The sequence below is a fragment of the Rutidosis leptorrhynchoides genome, chromosome 1, assembly GCF_046630445.1.
Source record: "Rutidosis leptorrhynchoides isolate AG116_Rl617_1_P2 chromosome 1, CSIRO_AGI_Rlap_v1, whole genome shotgun sequence".
NCBI classification, from domain to species: Eukaryota; Viridiplantae; Streptophyta; class Magnoliopsida; order Asterales; family Asteraceae; genus Rutidosis; species Rutidosis leptorrhynchoides.
The window spans coordinates 184,078,483-184,099,875 of NC_092333.1; the positions used below are offsets into that span (position 1 = coordinate 184,078,483).

Sequence of the window (21,393 nt, forward strand, 5' to 3'; positions counted from 1 at the left end):
TAGTCACCATATGTAGAATTTGTCCTTTGATTTCATAATCTGGCGCATTAATGTCAGGATGAGTAATTGCGTGACCTTGGCCAGTGCGTTTAGCTCTCATTCGGTCTTCCATACTTAAAGGTTCCAGATTCTCCATAATTGAATTTGTTGAATAGGAATCACTAGAAGATTCTGATTTAATGGTTCGTTCCTCAACAATCTCTGTTTGAATGATTGGTGGTTCCGGAGGAAAGTTTAGTGGTTCAGGATCTATGAATCGTCCCTGAATATTCTCCGGATTCTCAATTGTGAGGTCAGGATCAAAAAATGAGTTATCGGAAATTTGAACTGGAGTAATTGGTCGACTGGATGACGATTCTAAAGAAAAATCAATGGCGGTAATATTTGCTAAATGTCTTGATCTAGTTACAGGTGGTGAACGTACAAAAGGTGGTGAACGTCTTGCTCGGTGCATTCACTGAATATCCTATTAGTTTTTAAAAAGGAAAGAAAAATTATATAAGTTATCCAATTAATAGACTTTTCTGATTTTGCCCACGTTTCGAATAGCCAAAAGATGCAGCAGAGGGGCAGGATTCGTTTGGTCTCAATATAATTGAGGACTGTTTGGCTCCAATAACCCGGTCCACGTACAAATCCAACTATTACTACGAACCAGAAAATTTTGATGTCTATCAATTTAACCACTTAAAATAAATTTTCGTAATTTTAAGAAATTTAGATAAGAAGTAGAATAAAAATCTATGTCCTAAAACTAGAATGACGAGAAATAAGAAAGAAAAAGAGCGCGTCGGAAAAAGGTCGAAAAATAAAAATAAGAAAGAAAAAGAGTGACTTATAGAACTTAAAAACACTCGACTAACCCAACCTTATTACTATCGCTAACTTAAAATTATAATCGCAAATTGAGATTACTAATTGGAATGATAATTGTTACATTGGTAAAAGGCGTCGAAAAATAAAATAAGAAAGTAGCGCGTTGAAACTTAAAAAGGCACTAAAAACTAAAAATTAAAAGTTGCTTCTAAAAATATTAAAGCTTACAAGTAAAACTATATCCCAAATGGCAATAACTTAAAAAGAAACTAAAACTTAAAAAGGCGTCGCAAAATTCTAAAGCACCTAAATCTTAGTCTAAAGAAAAAGTACTTAAGGGATTTTACGGCAAAGCCTAAAAATCTAGAAGTAAAAATAACTATGGCAAAAACTATATCTTAAAACTAAATACGAGCGAAAAATACAAATATTACGCTAAAATAATTAAAAAGGGACAAAATATAAAAATATACAAAAAGTTGTAAAAAGTACAATTTTTATAAAAATATTATTTTTATATTATTTATTTATTAAAACTAGTAATTTTACATGAATTAAACTAATTTAACTAAATATATAAATTAAATAAAAAGAAACTTAAAACTAATTATAATAATAATAAGTAATTAGGGTTAATAATAATAATAATTAATAATTACCCCGTATTTAATGCCTGATTAGGGTTTCTGTCGGCGTGTCAGAGTGTCTCCGCGAGTCGCGGTATTCGAAGCTGCAAACTCCGCGAGTCGCGGGGTTCCAATTTTCAGATGACAGGTTGATTAAAATTCGACGCGTTTTTTTTATGTTTTAAATAAAAATATTTAAATAAAACTTATATTTTTATAAAATAAAAATAAAGAAACTTTATAAAACTTAAATATTTAACAAAATCTTAAAAAAATATATAAATTTTTGTTTTCTTTTTATATTTTCGAATAATTAAAAACGTATTTTTACAAAAGTGAATTTTAATAAAAGTAAACTAAAAATAAAAATCTTTTTTTTTTTAAAAATTTAGCGTTACGCTTCCGGCTTTTAAGCTAGATTGTTCCTCGGCAGCGGCGCCAAAAATATACTTGATGTCGTGTGAGGTGTATATAAAATAGCTTTATATTTTACAAGGAAATACTATTAAATACGATACAATTTTACACAAGATATTTATTTATTTATAGAATGGATATACTTAAACCTTGCTACAACACTTATAGGCAGTGTACCTAATCGTATAGTAGTGTAGTTTTTAGTAAGTCCGGTTCGTTCCACAGGGAAAATCTTTAAACAAAGCTTAACGCTATATTAGTTTACTTTTATAAAAATACAAATATATATATATATATATATATATATATATATATATATATATATATATATATATATATATATATATATATATATATATATATATATATATATATAAGTAATATTATTATTATAAAGGGGGGTTTTTACCGTTTAATGACCGGTTTGTCGATTTTAAAATTTTAGTCGCAGTTAAAACCAAATGTGAAATATTAAATAAATAAAAGACTTAATTTAAAGCGTAAAGTAAATAACGATAATGAAATTGCGATAAATAAAAGTGCGATAAAATAAACTTGCGATAATTAAAAAGTACGATAATTAAAAGTGTAATTAAATACAATAACAATAAATAAAAGTGCTATAATTAGAAGTGCAATTAAATATAAAATAAAGGGAATTAAATATGAAATAAAAGAATTATGCTTATTTAAACTTCCGTAATCATGATGTTTGACGTGTTGATTTTAGTTTTATGCCCATGGGTTAATTGTCCTTTGTCCTGGATTATTTAATATGTCCGTCTGGTTTTTGTCAATAACAATCCATCAGTCATAAATATAAAGTGCGAGTGTCCTCGTCAAATTATCCTTATACCCGAAGTTAAATATTCCAACTAATTGGGGACTTAAACTGTAACAAGATTTTAATACTTTGTTTAATAATTATACCAGGTTATCGACTGCGTGTAACCCAAGATTTTAATACTCTGTTATCAATTATGCCAAGTGTCCTTGTACATAATTTCACCCCTGTTTTAATAATTCTAGTGGCTATTAATCCATTCCCGTGTCCGGTTAAATGAACGATTATTCGTACAAATAAATACCCCGCCCATCGTGTCCGATCGAGTGTATATGGTAATTTATGGGTACATCCAATTATAAATCCTTATATTAACATTAACAAACTATCATTTAGTTAAACAAATATAAAGCCCATTAATAGCCCATAGTCTAATTTCCACAAGTGTCGTTCTTTTGTCCAAACCCCAATTATGGTACAAAGCCCAATTACCCAATTTTAGTAATTAGCCCAACATCATGATTACTTCGTTTTAAATAAGCATAACAATAACTTAGCTACGAGACATTAAATAAAAAAGGTTGAACATAACTTACAATGATTAAAAATAGCGTAGCGTTACACGGACAGAATTTCGAGTTACACCCTTACAACATTCGCTAACATACCCTTATTATTAGGATTAAAATTAAAATTAAAATTAAAATATAAATTATAAATATAAATATTACGTATAGATAGATGGATGGATATAAATTGATATTTTTTTTACGATCAGAATGCGCGAGCTTTATAGGCAGTTTCAAAATTTGGGGCTCCGCGACTCGCGGCCCTTTTCTTCATAAAACTCCGCAAGTCGCGGAGATCGTATTTCCAGCCCACACATCTTTGTCTTTTAATCTGCCGACGGAATTTAATATATAAATATAATATAAATATATAATTTATATAATTAATTATATATTATATTATATTTATATACATAATTAATTTATAACTTTCGGTCCGTTGCGTCGAGCGTTGAGAGTTGACTCCGGTCCCAGTTCCGGATTTTCGAACGTCCTTGCGTAAAATTTAATATCTTATACTTTGCGTTTTGAATCTTGTACTCTTGTAATTTCGAGACGTTTCTTATCAATAATTGGAACCTCTTTGATTGTATTTTGTACTTTCGAGCTTTTTGGTCGTTTGCGTCTTCAATTCGTCGAATCTGTCTTTTGTCTTCATCTTTTAATATTTAAACGAATATCACTTGTAAATAGAACAATTGCAACTAAAAGCTTGTCTTTCTTGGGGAATAATGCTATGAAACATATGTTCGTTTTTAGCATTATCAACCTTAGTATTTACATTCACTTAATACCTAAAACATATCACTAAACTGTTTCGTTTAAACAAACTTGTGGTTCCACGGGTCATATAGGACTTTTCACCAACGATCTATAACAATTCACATTTAAAAAAACTTATTTCCAAAATGCTCTCACAAGTCTCAAGGTGTACATGCGACTCTTATAATTCACATTTTCAAAGATTTGGTCGAGTAACTGAAATTGCAACCTGACATACACGGATTGCCATGTCGCATGGCCTGCTTGCGACTTGCAGGTTGATTAGTATAACTTTTTTTTCATTTTATGTTATTTCGACAAGTTTTACTTATAATTAATATAAAATGATGATTCACATAAACACATAATACTATAATTATAGAGATAACACAAAGTAAACACAAAGTATAATGCATAAGTAAAAAATATAAGTGTTTTTAAGGGACAAGTCTATCCCCCATAATTGGAGGAGATACGAATTGTTTGATATCACCATGGATCCCCATGTGTATGATCAGATTTGTTAGTTAGAGGCTATATGAGAGAGGCTTGTTGTCATGACGAGCTTCATTCATGCCATTAGACATGATAAAGGCTATGTTGATGTGCTTGAGCTCAAGTAAGGACCACAACACAAAGATTTTAGTGGCAGTCATGTCGCTTGATATCGGCTAAAAAGTCACGTTTTTACCCCCGATATTGAGTCCCAAAAGCATAAAGTTCAAAACTTTATGGGCAAAATAATCGCTTTTTGGGTTAAATTTGTAGATAAGGTAATTATGAAGACGATGCAAAAAGAATCAAGAGAATCAGAGCTAAAATGAAGATTCTAGAGCGAAAACGGTGAAAGACAAGAAATCAAGTTACGATCCAGCAAATCAGCAAGCCAAACGGCTTGCCAAACGAGCTACCAAACGACTTGCCTGTATGGCAAACAGCCTGCCATATGCCCAGATCAAACGGGCATGTCAAACGGGCTGGCCTGGCAAACGGCCTGCCAAACGGCTTGTCAAACGGCCTGCCAGCCGTTTGCAGACCATTTTCACTTCTATTTAAAGGGCTTTTTGTCATCCAATTTCAACACACCTCTCCTCACTCTCTCACTACAATACGTTTTCTCTCACTAGAGCTTTCAAGGCCTTCTCACCTCCGAGCGGGAAATTAAGTACCCGAAGGCGAACGCCGAAGATTGTAATAGGAGTGGTCTAGAGGATGTCAGCCCTTGTAATGGTCCAGGTCTCGTCTGTAAATGGTGAACGCTTTCCTTAATTTAATAAAGTTATCTTGTTATTTTAAGTTGCTTTCATCTTGCATGTCTATCTATCCGTTACAAATGTTTATTATGTGTTGAATAATTTATCTGAAACTTGTGCTATTGTTATGCTGAAACCTTGACGGTTTAGAGGTTTAATTTACGGATCACCCTTTCCGCTTACTCACGTGGCTATAACCTAGTATTAGGACCTGATCAACCCTAGGATACAAGGTAAGTAGTTATGTGTGCTTAACGTCAAATATGGATATAGTGCCTACGTACGAATAACCACTTATTTGTCAAAGAAGAGCTGCCCATTTAGGTTGTGATTAGAGTAGGCAATATAGAGTTTAGTGAACACTGGCTTGCTCAGAAGCATGATTCACGTCAGAAGCAACGTTCTTGAGATGTTGTAAGATGATCCGGGATTGAGTAAGTGATCGCAAAGGAGAGACTTCTAATTCAATTAGCAGTACCTTAGAATATCTAAGATTGCACATCTGTTAATGTTAAGGCATAGCGTTGTATTAAGTGGTGGATTATTGCTTTAGTTATACTAACTAGGATTAAGAAAAGCTGAGACTTTTCTTTAGGGATATACCACTTTGTTCATGTACCTAGGATTCTATCCATAAGGTCGTTTAAACCCTCTAAGGTTAACGTTGGGAGTAAGGATATCCGTCTTAGCTAGAATTTTCAAGGCCTAAACTCTTAGTGACAAATCAATTAGGTTCATAGCCTAGTTGATTGAGGTTTAGTGTTTATTCTAGGAAGTTAAACTCTTGTGATAGTTCCCCATCAGGATTCTATTCTTCATACCTATCTATCTTTCTCATTATAGTTATACTATAGTTATATTAGTTAATCTTAACCTAGCACCACTTGTTGCTAGGGTTAACTATATAGGCACTTTTATCCCACGTTACTGAGCAAACATACAAAAATACAAACCTGAGTTATATTTACCATTTACTCATTAAAAGGAAGATAACTAGGTGAGCTATAGCTAGGAACCACAGCTAAATATAAATAATAAAACCCTCGCTTTCTTTTGGTAGCTAATTCTGACGTGTTGCGACTTAAAGACACCAGATAAATAAAACCGTCCGTTTTGGCCATATCATCGCTATCCTTAATCGATCGGCCGAGTATGTTGCTTTAAATGACGGAATTGATAGGTCATAGTGTTGGATCTATCATTTAGTCACGAAGAGTTGTTTGACGGAGCAAATATGTGTTGAGGACCAAAGATCTTGGTTATCAGTTTTTGATAACGTAACTCATCAGGAAGTGCGTCAATTACTCGTTCAGTAGTGAAAAAACTAGAACCCGATGATGGAATAAACGCCTCTAGTGTCCAAATGTAAGTGTTTTTGAATAATTTAAATGTTACGGTTGTCATACTTGAGCTTAAAATTGTCATGAAATTACCTTATCAGTGATGGGTAAATGTTCCCATAAAGCATTAGGAAGGAGAAATATCTTATCCCAATGAATTTCTCTTTGAGGCCGGGAAACTTGGGGATATTCACCGGTCTCCTATCGAATATCTTATGACGGTTCATAGTTGCTAGAGTTTTTAGGTTATTTTGTTATTGAAGAAGAAGAAGAAGGAAGTTGTTGAATGAAAGTGGTAAAGGGTGAGTCCCTTTAAATAGATCAGAGATAACAATAGTTTAAGTGTTTGCTTAGTGAAGTCATTAAAGTGGATTGAATTGCATTGAATTGTAACAAGTTTTTTGAAATCTACAACTAATTTTGTCCGGGTTAGTCGCAAGGCCCCAATGTTGCGATTCTGTGACTTACGACTGTGCGACTGACGCTCAATTGTTTTTGCGGCTTTCTCAACATACAGATACATACTGTACGATTGAAGATTTGTTAACATTCAAATTATCAACCCTAACATAAATGCTATCAGGTTATCAAGAATGCTATAAGATAATGATAAATACAAACATACCATAAGTAATTTAGATTATCATTAACATTGAACTGAAACTGATAAATGGTATCACTGTTACATGTGTAAATAAGCTGACTTTGCTGATTGTACCACTAGAATTTCATGATACACATATATATGTTGCAAAATCTTAAAACCACGCATCAACTTTAATAAACTACCTTAGTTTTAAGGGTAAGTGATCTTGTTGAACACCTCCTTTAAGAGCCCGATGATCCACCATTTGTTGCAAAATATTATCATCCGGACTCACCCTGAGTTTCCCAGCCGTCTCGGCAGACGATGAAAATAACAACTCGAGAAACTTTCCTTTCTCCTCCTGTCTATCATATTTGTCCTCTTTAGGGATTTCAGTTTCATTAAATTGTAAGTATACACTGGATAATTTCAAGTATTTGTAACTTAAGCGTAAACTTAAAAGATTATATATACATTGTTGGTGGAGGTGATGGTAATAAGTACGTCGCAACGGTGGAATATTTTGAATACTTTAATGGATTATTATGGGTGTCTCATATATCACAAGGAAAGCTATAAAGTCAACAATGTGACTCTTAACCAAGGGATAGTGGGGTAACATCAAGCAAAGTACATGCCTATAAAATTCTCCGCCAACTGCTTCGATACGAGGGACCGTAAAAGTGGCTAACTGCTTTAATTACAAACCTTCATCTGGTTGCTCCATTATCATTCACATACCAATGATAATGATACAATTTTCCACAATCTTAATCATAATGTTAACTACTCTCCGTCATATATGACCATAGAAACAACCAATGTTGGAAGAAAGCGATTTCACAAATGTTGTGTTTTTTTCCAAACCAATTCACAACTTTTGAAAAGTCGCTTCCGACCATCATTTGGTGCTCCTGTTATAACACAGGACAGAGAGTACTTAGCAGCATAATTGGAATTGTGAAAGACACATCTCTATAATTACTACGTGAATGATAATGAAGCACACCAAATGAAGGTTTTTTAATAAACCAGTTAGCCACTTCAACAGGCCCTGCGTATCAAAGCAGTCAAAGGAGAATTTTATAAACATGCACTTGGCTTGATGTTACCCCTATTTCCTTTGGTTAAAAGTCACATGATATACCTGATGGAAGTTGTTGTATATTTAACGACAACACATAAAAATCCATTCGGGTATCAAAACATTCCACCGTTGGGACGCACTTATTAACATCATATCCACAAACAATGTATATAAAATTTTTTAAGTTTAAATTTGGAAAAAAAGTTAATTTAAATTATCCAGTGTACATATACAAATTGATGAAATTTGAACCACAGAAGATGATAAATATAATAGACATGAGAAGAAAGAAAAGTTACCCTGGTAGTTATTTTCGTCATCTACCGAGGCTGTTGGAGAACCGAGGAAAAAAGTGAATGTGATGAACAAGGGTGATAAGATCTTGCAATAAATGGTGGATCATCAGGTGCTTAAAGAACAACCGACAACAAGATCAATTCCCTGAAAAATAAAGTAGATGATCAGTAATCTTGAAAACTAAACATTTAGTTAATGAGGTGTTTTAAGCTCGTGAAACATATTTTTTTTAATCTGTTTTAACTATTGTTGGTTACTAGTTAGACTGTTCGAACCAAGTCGCAAGGTCAAATTATATGATATGTGAACCTTGCGACTAGTGTATACACATTAGTCACACAGGTTGATTCTAATTCACAAAGTTAGGTTATATGACATGTGAACCTTGAGACTAGTGTTAGATCATCAATCACACAGGTTGATTCAAAGTCGTAAGGCCATATTATATGACATGCGAACCTTGCGAATTTATTCAAACAACATCTTCAACATGATATATATATATATATATATATATATATATATATATATATATATATATATATATATATATATATATATATATATATATATATATATATATATATATATATATATATATATATATATATATATATGTATGTATATGTATATATTGTTCAAAAAGTAACATCCGCCATACGTCAACTAGCTTATGCTGCTTCAGCCGATGTTTTTGATGAATATTTGTATATGGGTGAACAAACCTTATATGATTGTTTAAACAATTTCTGCAAATGTGTATTCCACTTGTAGGGACCCGAATATTTGAAAAAACCAACTGCACAAGATGTGGAATGTTTGACCACTAAACATGCTCAAATACATGGTTTTCCGGGGATGTTAGGAAGTATTGATTGTATGCATTGGAGATGGAGAAATTGTCCGGCACATTGGAAGGGTCATTATACACGAGGTGACCATGGTTACACGTCAATTATGCTTGAAGCAGTAGCGTCGTACGATGGATGGTTTTGGCACGCTTTTTTTGGAACTGCTGGATCAAACAATGATATCAACGTACTTAATCAATCCGATTTGTTTAACGACTTATTAGCCGGTGAAGCACCACCATGTACGTATACGGTTAATGGGTGTACGTTTACAAAGGGTTATTATTTAGCGGATGGGATTTACCCGGAATGGTCTACATTAGTTAAGTCGTTCAGAAATCCGATAGACCCGAAACAAAAAAAATTCAAAAAGTATCAAGAATCGGCAAGAAAATATATTGAACGAGCATTTGGAATACTACAAGGCCGATGACAAATTGTTCAACATCCGGCACGATCGTATTATATCCGCAAAATTAGAAGAATTTTGTTAGCATGTGTGATATTAAATAATATGATAACTGAGGACAACGGCCGTGCATTTTGTGGACTCGAGGATAATTATCGTCCGGTTCGACGAACACCGGGATTATTCCAAGAAAGGGTTGATGCGCATATGCGAGTGAACGCGGAAATAAGAGATGTGGACATTCATCGACTACTACGAGATATGCTTGTAGAACACATACATAATCTTCCACCTAATTATCGCATACGACATGATCCGACAAGAAATCCAAACAATCAAAATGTCGCCGGACCTTCACACATTCCCGATGACGAGGATGAAGAAGATCAAGAAGACGACGATGAAGAATAGGACTTTTAATATTATTTATTGTAGTGTTTTTAATTTTTAATAAAAATTTAGTTTTATTTATATTTTCATGTAATTATATTTTTAATTGTATGTTTTATTTTAATGTACTTTTTATTTTAATTATTGTAATGTTTTTTAATTTTTAATAAAAGTTTAGTTTTATTTAAATAACTGTAATTATTTGATAATATAAAAAAATTAAAAAAGAAAATAAAAATATGGAAGGAGGAGTGTTATTGTTGGGAGTGTTTAGTCCTAGGTTTAGTCCTGGGAAGGAAGTGAGATGGAAGTGCTGATGTAGCGCTGAATGGTTGGCTAGTCCTGGAAGAAGTCCTGTCATGATTTATAGTTGTTACTACAAACTCACAAACTTAGTTGCAATTTATGTCTTCTCTATAATTGCCAGAAATACAACTTATAAGACTTTTCAAATTCCATTAAATTAAGTATCTACATTCTTACATCTATGAAATAACAAGCAAAAGAACATGTCCAAAAATGGAAAAGATTTTTACGTTTGTGAACATTTAACATGACAGGTGTCCCTCTCCACAATCTTGGGACGGATACAACAATGTGATACAACATAAACGATAATACCAGCATCTTTTATAAAATTAAACTATTCTATAATTTAACAGAAAATGACATTTCTTCGTCTTAATTGTCTCACATTGCATGCCTCAAAATTATGATTTAAACAGTGTTTTCTCATACTAAAACTCCTGTTCGATCGAACCATGGAGAAAGAAGAATTTGAGCATCTGCCGCCCGGTTTTAGATTTCACCCATCAGACGAAGAACTTATCATCCATTACTTACTCAACAAGGTGAAGCTACGTCCGATTCCTGCTGCAGTGATCGGCGAGATCGAACTTTATCATTTTGACCCGTGGGACCTTCCTTGTAAGATTCCTGTGTTTACCTTTTTATTGTTGTTCTTTGTAAGAATTGATATGTTTTCTTTTTGTTGTTTCACAGTGAAGGCTTTATTTGGGAAGGATGAGTGGTATTTCTTTACCCTTAGGGATAAAAAATACCCGAATGGATCCAGGCCCAAACGGTCGGCAGGGTCGGGTTTTTGGAAGGCTACAGGGAAAGATAAACCCATTTTCGCTTCTTCTGGGTCAAGAAAGATAGGGGTGAAAAAAGCTTTATCGTTTTTTAAGGGTAACTCGACAAACAGCGTGAAGACTGACTGGACTATGAGCGAGTATCGCTTGCCAGAATCATCTAGCCGGTCAACAAGGCTAAACGGATCAATGAGGGTATTACTGTAATTTTTGTTTACTTTTACGGTTATAATCATAACTTTTTAACTATTTTTTTGTCTTACATGCATAAAGTAAGGGTATATCTATAAACTTCCAGGTTTCAATATCATTTTAACTATCTTTTTTGTCTTACATACATAAAGCAATAGTGTATAAACTTTCAAGGTTTCAACTGAAGTAAAATGCAGTAATTCTGCTGATTATTTGGTTATATGTTCGATGTTCTTTGTTTTTATTGGCAGCTCGATGACTGGGTTTTATGCCGTATTCGTCAAAAAGGTAACAATTCAAATAAAAAACAAGGAGTAGAAGAAAACAAGAAACATAAGTTCATGGATGTTCAGCTTCCACTCATAGAACAGGAACTCCCTTCATCGTACATGATTACAAAGGCCAAATTGGACATAATCTCGGACCACAGGGTCAAGGAGTTTCAATTGATGGCCTCGATTCTTGCTGGTCACGATCTTCCACCAATGAACGAAACGTGTTCTCCCAAACTCTTTCAAGAAGACACCAATAATGAGAATGAAGGGCTTTATAAGGAAAGGGGTCAGTTTATGTTAGGTGATGATGCTTTGAAACAAAAACATCTTTTTTCAGGAGACATGTTGGTGTACAATGATCCGTACACTCTTCTCAACGGGCACGATTTGGATGTTGTGATGACTCTTATCAAGGAAGTTTGATTGAGGACAACTATGTGAACTCTCATATTGCTTACAATAAATCCTATATATCTACAATAAGTTGGCAAGTACATGGTATTTCATGATGTATAAAAATAAAAAGGTTGATATTACTTATGTTAAGCTGTCACTTTTTTACTTTGGCAAATAAAACCAGTCTTCAAGTTTAATTTTCAGTTCTTTTATCATGACTTCAAATATAGTCAGCATGCTGCATATTGTAGGCATGTCTATTTTGACCAATCAAGTTAGTTAATCTTGAATTATGAGTTGATAAATTGATTCAAATACACAAATAGAAGGCAAGTCAAATCCATGTATGCCTTAATGGGAGGTCTCATTATGGCAACTATACAGCAGACCAAACTGTGTATACAAGAAAATTATATACTGTATAAAACAAAGAATAATAATAAAAAAATAAAAAACAGATTTATGCCTTAATGTGTTGTATGTGTATTTTGAATCGGATAGCTTTACTAATGTACATAGCTGCCATTAAAATCATCATAGTGATGGGAAAATAATCACAACGGACAATCTACAAAGTGGAAACAAACCCGTTTGACCAATACTTTCCCCACCCGTATGAACCCGTGAGGATGCTAACAAACAAGCTATACCAAATCCAACCCAAATCAGTAGCTAAACAATACCAAATCAGTAGCAAATCAGTAGCTAAGCAATAATCAAGCACACACAATACACACGAGACTTTTTACGTGAAAAACTCCTCAAAATCGAGAGTAAAAACCACGGGACTCGTAAGCCACTTAAACTTCACTATCATCAACAAGGAGAACAATACAATAGGTTTTCTCTAGATCATCTAGAGGTATACAACATCATCATACCCTTGAACTACAACAATCAACAAGTATATGAACAACCTAAAAGACAAAAGAGGAATTATCTCACCCAAAAACTGCTCTCTGTTCCAGCAGCAAAATCACGACCTACAGACCTCTTTAGACAAATTCAATGGTTGAAAATGTTGGCCCTGATGTCAGGAAGACACAGTCCAAAATTGAAGAAGATTCAACGGTCGGATCTCCGGGGATCGTCAATTTACTGGGCTGCTGTACATAAAAACGGGAATTGAGAAAACACACTTTTTCTTGAAAACTTTCTGCTCACTTAATGACTAACAGCTGCACACTTTGAGATATTAATGATGCCCTCCAATGTTGACCAGGTCAAACAACATCTTGGGCTTATTTTGTTGGGCTTTGGGCTTGGACTAACACTTGCTCATAAATGGAAACCAATTAAAACCCAACAAATCTCCCCCTTTCCAATTATGAAGAAGGAATCGCCATCCCGGCGATCGAGCAACATACCTTGAACTTCTCACTTGCTAAAGCCTTTGTGAACATGTCGGAACCATTATCATCGGTGTGAACCTTATCAAGTTCAAACGAACCATCTTCAAGACGTTCTCTAATCCAATGATACCGCACATCTATATGTTTTGTCCGCTTATGATACAAAGAATTTCTAGCCAAATGAATTGCACTCTCTTTATCACAAAGAACCACATATCGTGGTTGCTTAAACCCAAGGTCTTGAAGAAACCTTTTCATCCACAATAGTTCTTTGCACGCTTCTGTTGCTGCCATATACTCAGTCTCGGTCGTAGACAATGCAACACACTTTTGTAACCTTGATTGCCATGAAACTGCTCCCCCTGCGAAAGTCATCAAATATCCAGAAGTGAATTTCATGTTATCTTTGTTTCCTGCCATATCTGAGTCTGTATAACCAACAAGCACCGGCTCTCCATTTTCGAATGTGATACCTAACTTTGAAGTACCTCGTAAGTATCTCATAATCCATTTAACTGCTTCCCAATGCTTTTTACCCGGATTTGACATAAACCGACTAACAACACCTACCGCATGAGCTATATCATGCCTAGTACACACCATAGCATACATCAAGCTACCAACCGCTGAAGCATATGGAACTTTATCCATCTCCTCAACATCCTCCTTTGAAGTAGGACAATCTCTATCTGTTAGCTTAAAGTTGTTAGTAAGAGGAGAACTAACCACTTTAGCATTCTCCATGTTGAATCTACTAAGCACCTTTTCAATGTATTGCTCTTGTGATATATGTAATGTCTTAGCACCTCTATCTCTAGAAATACGAATGCCAAGAATCTGTTTTGCTGGTCCCAAGTCTTTCATAGCAAAAGACTTTCTCAATTCTCGTTTCAACTGCGCAATTCTTTTAATATTTTTACCAACAATCAACATATCATCAACGTATAACAACAATATGATGAAATCATCATCACCAAACCTCTGAAAGAAAACACAATGATCTGAAGTTGTCTTTCGGTAGCCTTGCTTTCCTATAATCGACTCAAACTTCTTATACCACTGTCTCGGTGCTTGCTTCAACCCATATAGACTTTTCTAAAGTCTACAAACATAATTTTCTTTACCCTTAACTCGAAAACCTTCAGGTTGCATCATGTAGATTTTCTTATCCAAATCACCGTGAAGAAAAGCAGTCTTGACATCCATCTGTTCAACCTCAAGATCAAGACTAGCAGCTAACCCAAGAACCACTCGAATAGATCCCATCTTCATAACCGAAGAGAAAATCTCATCAAAATCAATACCCTTTTTCTGGCTGAATTCTTTAACGACTAACCTAGCTTTGTACCTTGGTTATGAAGTAAGCTCATCTGTCTTCACTTTGAATACCCATTTGTTTCTCAAAGCTCTTTTGCCATTAGGTAACTTCACCAGGTCATAAGTATTGTTCTCATACAATGAATTCATCTCATCTTGCATAGCTTCACCCCACTCTTTCTTATGCTCATCTTTCATTGCTTCTGAATAACACTCTGGCTCTCCCCCATCAGTGAGTAGTACATACTCATCAGCAGAATATCTAACAGAAGGATGACGGTCTCAAGTAGACCACCTAAGTGGGACAAATGAAGGAATATCTGGTACTGGAATCTCTACCTGCTCCGGATCATCACCAACATCAGTACCATGTTCATCATTCTGAACATCATCTCCAACATGTTGTAGAGTAACTGGATCCAAATCAATAAGATCAGTACTAGGTTGAGGAACTGAATCTGTCTTCTCAACATCTTTTAACATCTGATCTTCTGTAAAAACAACATCTCGGCTTCGTACAAGTTTCTTCTGAACTGGATCATATAACCTGTACCCAAAATCATCTTCACCATAGCTGAGGAATACACATGGCTTAGTCTTCATATCAAGCTTTGACCTCTCATCTTTGGGAACATGAACAAAAGCTTTACATCCAAAAACTCGTAAATGACGGTAAGAAACATCTTTGCCGCTCCAAACCCTGTTAGGAACATCAAAACGCAAAGGAACACAAGGGGTTAGATTAATAATATGAACTGTCGTATTTAAAGCCTCACCCCAAAAGGAATCGGACAACCCTGCATGTGAAAGCAAACATCTAACTCTCTCAACCAAAGTTCTGTTCATCCTCTCTGCTAAGCCATTCAACTGAGGTATCTTTGGTGGAGTCTTTTGATGCCGAATACCATTCTCCTTACAGTAAGCATCAAATCTGCCAATGTATTCACCGTCATTATCAGTCCGAATACACTTGAGTTTCTTCCCCGTTTGCCTTTCAACTAGCACATGAAATTCCTTAAACTTCTCAAATACTTGATCTTTTGACTTTAAGGTGTAAACCCACACCTTCCTGGAATGATCATCAATGAATGTAACAAAGTAGGAACATCCACCAAGTGTTCTAGTCTTCATAGGCCCACAAACATCCGAATGAACTAGATCAAGTACGTTCTCCATTCGAAAAGAAGAATGACTCTTAAACACAACTCTGGTCTGTTTCCCTGCCAAACAGTGAGAACACTTACTCAAATCAATACCACTAACACCCGACAACACATTCTTCTTGAACAAGATAGACATCCCCTTTTCACTCATGTGGCCAAGTCTTTTATGCCACAACTCAGTAGAATCAACATTGTCCACTGCGTTAACAATGTTCTGGATGATCTTCGGACGCGTGATGTATAATCTTGAGTCTTTCTTGCCTCTTCCCACTATCATAGAACCAAGAGTTAGTTTCCAAATACCATTACCAAAACCGTTATAATAACCATCATAATCAAGAATGCCTGTTGAAATAACATTAAGTCTCATATCCGGAACATGTTTTACATTATGCAAAACTAACTCCATTCCCGTGTCAAATTTCAAACAAACATCTCCAATACCAACGATCTTTGATAACCCGGCATTACCCATCCTAGCAAATCCATAGTCACCTGGAGTGTAAGATGAGAAGTGATCTCAACAAATTGCAACATGACATGTAGCACCACTATCAACAATCCAACTCATGTCATCATGAGTAAGATTGATCATATCATAATCAATACAAACAAAGAACTCATCCGTGATAGAGTTAACTTCAACCTTATCATCATCACCACCATCACTTTTCTTTTGTTTATTCTTGTCATATGCCTTTTTCTTCTCATTCTTCAACTTTGGACAATACCACTTTGTGTGCCCCTTTTCATGACAATTATAACACTCAACATTAGCAAATTTACCTTTGCGTGAGCTGCTACGATGATTGCCTCTTTTACCCTGACCTCTACTATGACTTCTCCCCCGCGTTTCTGTGACCAAGATATCTGACTGTGAAGAGGAACCTTGTGACTTTCTTCTCATCTCTTCATTCAAAATACTACCCTTAGCCAATTCCATGGTGATAGTACCATTCGGTGCAGAGTTAGACAAAGATGTCTTAAAAGTCTCCCAAGAGTCCGGTAATGTACCAAGTAACCAGAGACCCTGAATCTCATCCTCAAACTTGATACCCATACCTGCAAGCCGATTTATAATACCCTGATATGCATTTAGGTGATCTGTAATAGGAGTCCCATCATGATACTTCAAAGCCATCATCTGCTTAATTAAGAACAACTTGTTATTCCCAGTCTTTCGCTCATATAACTGCTCAAGCTTTTTTCATAAGGCTTTAGCATCAGTCTCCCCAGTAATTTGATTCACAACATTATCATCAACCCACTGCCGAATATACCCACATACTTGTCTATGCAAAATTTTCCATTGAGCATCAGATTTTTCCTCAGGTTTATCCTCAGTAAAAACAGGTAAATAATAATCTTTCACATAAAGAAGATCCTCCATCTTGCCTTTCCAAACATGATAATTTGAACCATTTAAACTAATCATTTTACTTGTATTAGCTTCCATCTTTCACACAAGTCAAATCAAATAACCTAGCTCTGATACCAATTTGATGGGAAAATAATCACAACGGACAATCTACAAAGCGGAAACAAACCCGTTTGACCAATACTTTCCTTACCCGTATGAACCCGTGAGGATGCTAACAAACAAGCTATACCAAATCCAACCCAAATCAGTAGCTAAACAATACCAAATCTATAACGACCCTCATTTTTCCATTCTATATTTTTTCAATATTAAATGCCCAAACAATATAATTAAAACTTAATGATCAAACTTTAATCAACAATTGTTAAGTGTTAAGAGTTAGAAAACATATTAATTAACTTTGTGCAATAATTGACAAGTTAATAAAAGATGAAAATAATAAACTGTTAGTCGACACTCACTGCTAATTAAAATTTATGCATTTATGTAATATTATAACTAATAACCTATAAGTAATAAATAAAAATTGACATTTATATAAATAATAAAACAATTGGGAACTAAATATATACAAGTCATGAATTAGTAAAAAGAAATAATACTTATCATGTAGTAAATGTAAAAATAATAATAGTAATAATAGTAATAATAATGAGACTAAAGAATCTTAAACAATTACATCCTTATGTTGACTAAAAATTAAAATAAAATATATATATAAACTAGTACCACCTATTGTTGACTAAAAATTATAAAACAAAATAAAATCATTAATTAGAACATCCTTATGTTGACTAACACTCTAATACTTGCACTATATAAACTCCTAGTTTCTCATTCACAAATCACACCAAAATCCTCTCAAAAACAATCTCTCCCTCTCCCTCTCTTGTGGTATTCGGATCTTCAAGCTTGTTCTTCGTGTTCTTCAAGAATCTTCAAGGAGTTCTTCAAGATTTTTAAGGCTTTGATCTTCCATCTTCATCGTGTTCATCTTTTCTTTGTTAATTATCTTGAATCTTCAAAGGTATAACATAAACCCTAAACTATTTACATAAACTTTAATCTTTGTTAATTCATATTTATATTATAAACTTGTTATTCATAAGTATATACATAAACACTCCTAGATTTATATATACATATATACATGTAAAAAATATATATTTTTATGTATATATACGAATTATATATACATATACATATTAAAACCTTAAACCCTAATACTACTTATACTAGTACTTAACATGTATACACTATTACTATTACTATTACTAGCACCTATAACCTACTACTTATATTGTAGCACAAAAACATTTTGGGATATGTATTAGAGATGTATAGATCTTCGAACTTTCTTGACGAATGGTTTCTACGAGATTCTAGGCAGAGGGTTTGGATTTCCGATTTAAAGGGTCCTATGGCTCAAGCCCCTAGATCTAAATTAGCCATTCGAAGGGAAAGGGGTGATTGGAAGCTTATCTAATACGGCAAGTATCCTAAAATGAAAAACACTTATAAAAGTAGAAACTCTCTAGTCATAGAAACTTAGTAAAATAAGAAACTTTCTAAAAATGGAAACTTTATAAAAATAGTAACTTACTAGGAATAGAAACTTAGTAAAACAAACTATACTTAAACACATACTTAAACTTAAACATGGGCAAAACACTTAACTACTCTTAAATGTCAATAGGTTGACTTTCCTGCTCACTCGTTCAACTCTTTATTCTGAGGAATAACTCTCTCTCTACTTACTAAGGTGATTTTTATAGCCCCACTTTACTTGAGCTCAATTTACTTTTTATACTTATTGGGGTGAGACACATGCTGCTTTTACTATTTACAATTTAGACACAAGTACCAACTAAAACTATGCTATACCCGGCTATGTCCGACTAAGTCCCTACAGTGATATTTTTAGGTGCTGCGGCATGCTTAGTTATTGGGGGTAGGCCTATCGGGAGTAACGTCCCCGATACATTTGATGTTATCTTTGTATTGCTTGATAATGAAATTAAACCGACAAGTAGAACTAACTTGTCATGGGGCAAACTTGAACGTTTAGTCTAAATATCACGCACTGGCATAACTTTTTGATCCTGCGGGAGATCAACCTTACAAATTAAATCTTGTGGTCTAAAACAAACGGTCAAAGTTATTTGTTAAACCTATGAACTTCACTCAACCTTTTGGTTGACACTTTAGCATGTTTTGTCTCAGGTGCTGTTTGATTCAAGCTCTTATACTTACTGCTTATGTGATGCTACTTGGACATAGGATCAAGAGATATCGCATTTATTACTTCTGCATGTGAACATTTCCATTATTGTTACTCCTATCATTGTAACTACGTTTCATTTTCCGCTGCGTGCTCAATAAAGTTTGTTTTATCATTTAGTATTGTTCTCGTATATTATAATATGTTGGTTGATTTGATATTAAGTCACATTTCACCCAGGCCCTAACTGGGGGTGTGACAGATTGGTATCAGAGCAAACCAGGCTGTTATAGAGAACCAGGATTGCATTTTTATGTGTGCCTTACTTGTTAGCTAGGGTGCCTTAGCAATCTAGGAAACTATAACCTTTCCTGCCTTAGACTTAAAGCACTTAGGATTGTCGTATAATCTTAACAATTATGCTTTAATAAACTTGACTCAAAGATTCTAATCAAGGTCTCTTTCCTAATGATAGGATGTCAAGCTCAAACGTTAACAAGCCCAACAAAGCAACTCACAACCCTACCACCGAAGTAGGTGTTGGACACTCTTCAACTTCGAGACCAGTTCGAAGTCCTCTTTATAGTCCTGCTTCACCACCGCTGAATTATAGCCCGAATACTATTTTAGATTCACATGGGTCTCCTCAATACTACCCAACTCCGAGAACCCAAGATAAGGGAAAACGGCATGAAGAAGTTGGTCCATCAAGGAAGAGAGCCCGATCTCCTTTTTATGATGGTCCTAAGTATGAAATCATGAGATTACGAAATGATACCGAGAGAAACATTGGAGGTCTACTTCGCCACATGGAAAGAGTGGATCGTCGAATGAAGAAACTTATGAAAGAAAACGTCGAGCTAAGAAAGGAGTTGCTGATGCTAAAGTGCGAGGAAGAACGCAACACTCGCTGGGGAAAGCAATCACTTGCTTACCTCAAGGAGGATGTTGATGTCCGAATGAAAATGGAGAAAGGTCGAGTCGACGAACAACTTGCCATAAGAGAGTACAACACTAATGCCGTAAACAGTCGTGTTACCAACCTTTATGACAACTTCGAGTATCTCTATGAGAAACAAAAGACGAAAAATGAGAAAGTTGAGGAGTTTATGAAGAAGGTTGGAGACGAAATATGAAGACTACTTCAATCTTAATATTTCCTAGTTATTTTTCCTATTTTCCATCTATGTAAAGGCTGTGCCTTAAACAATTTCTATTTCCGAATCGTGTAATAAAGGCTTATTTAATGCCTCGTTCTAATAATATAAAGTGTTTTATTAATATCATGCGATATCAATACTTTAGTTTATTCATACTTGTGATTACTCAAACTTATAACTTGTTAAACTTATCAAACATATGTTCACTTTTATGTAGTGACATCATGGTTCGTTCAGCTGCACCTACCGTTAACAACGTTGTGTTAACTACTGAGCAATTCCAACAGTTACTCGCTGCTGCCCAAGGCAACGCCCAAGCTAATCATGCTAATACTCAACCAAAACCTTGTTCCTACAAGGACTTTACAAACTGTCACCCTCCCGCTTTTAAGGGAAACGAAGAAGCTGTCGAACTAGTTCGTTGGTTCGAAAAGATGGAATCTATTTTCCGTATTTGCAACTGTGGTGATGATGATCGAGTAAAGTATGCCACTAGCTCGTTGGGTGGTAATGCTTTAACTTGGTGGACTGCTTATGCCAAGTCCGTAGGAATTGATAATGCTAATGCAATTCCATGGGACGAACTCAAAAGTATGATGGTCAACAAATTCTGCCCAAGGAGTCAAGTTCAGAAGCTTGAAGCTGAGTTCTGGGA

General features: G+C 34.7%; 2 protein-coding genes across 2 annotated transcripts; both read left to right on the top strand.

Moving 5' to 3' along the window:
* The first annotated feature begins 8,631 nt into the window (after nt 1-8,631).
* LOC139892754 (uncharacterized) lies at nt 8,632-9,821 on the top strand. The gene is made up of 2 exons (XM_071875881.1): nt 8,632-8,646; nt 9,312-9,821. The coding sequence occupies exons 1-2, from the start codon at nt 8,632-8,634 to the stop codon at nt 9,819-9,821; spliced, it is 525 nt and encodes a 174-aa protein (XP_071731982.1).
* Nucleotides 9,822-10,948: 1,127 nt separating this feature from the next.
* LOC139892762 (NAC domain-containing protein 2-like) lies at nt 10,949-12,171 on the top strand. The gene is made up of 3 exons (XM_071875887.1): nt 10,949-11,114; nt 11,190-11,476; nt 11,725-12,171. The coding sequence occupies exons 1-3, from the start codon at nt 10,949-10,951 to the stop codon at nt 12,169-12,171; spliced, it is 900 nt and encodes a 299-aa protein (XP_071731988.1).
* Nucleotides 12,172-21,393: the final 9,222 nt, after the last annotated feature.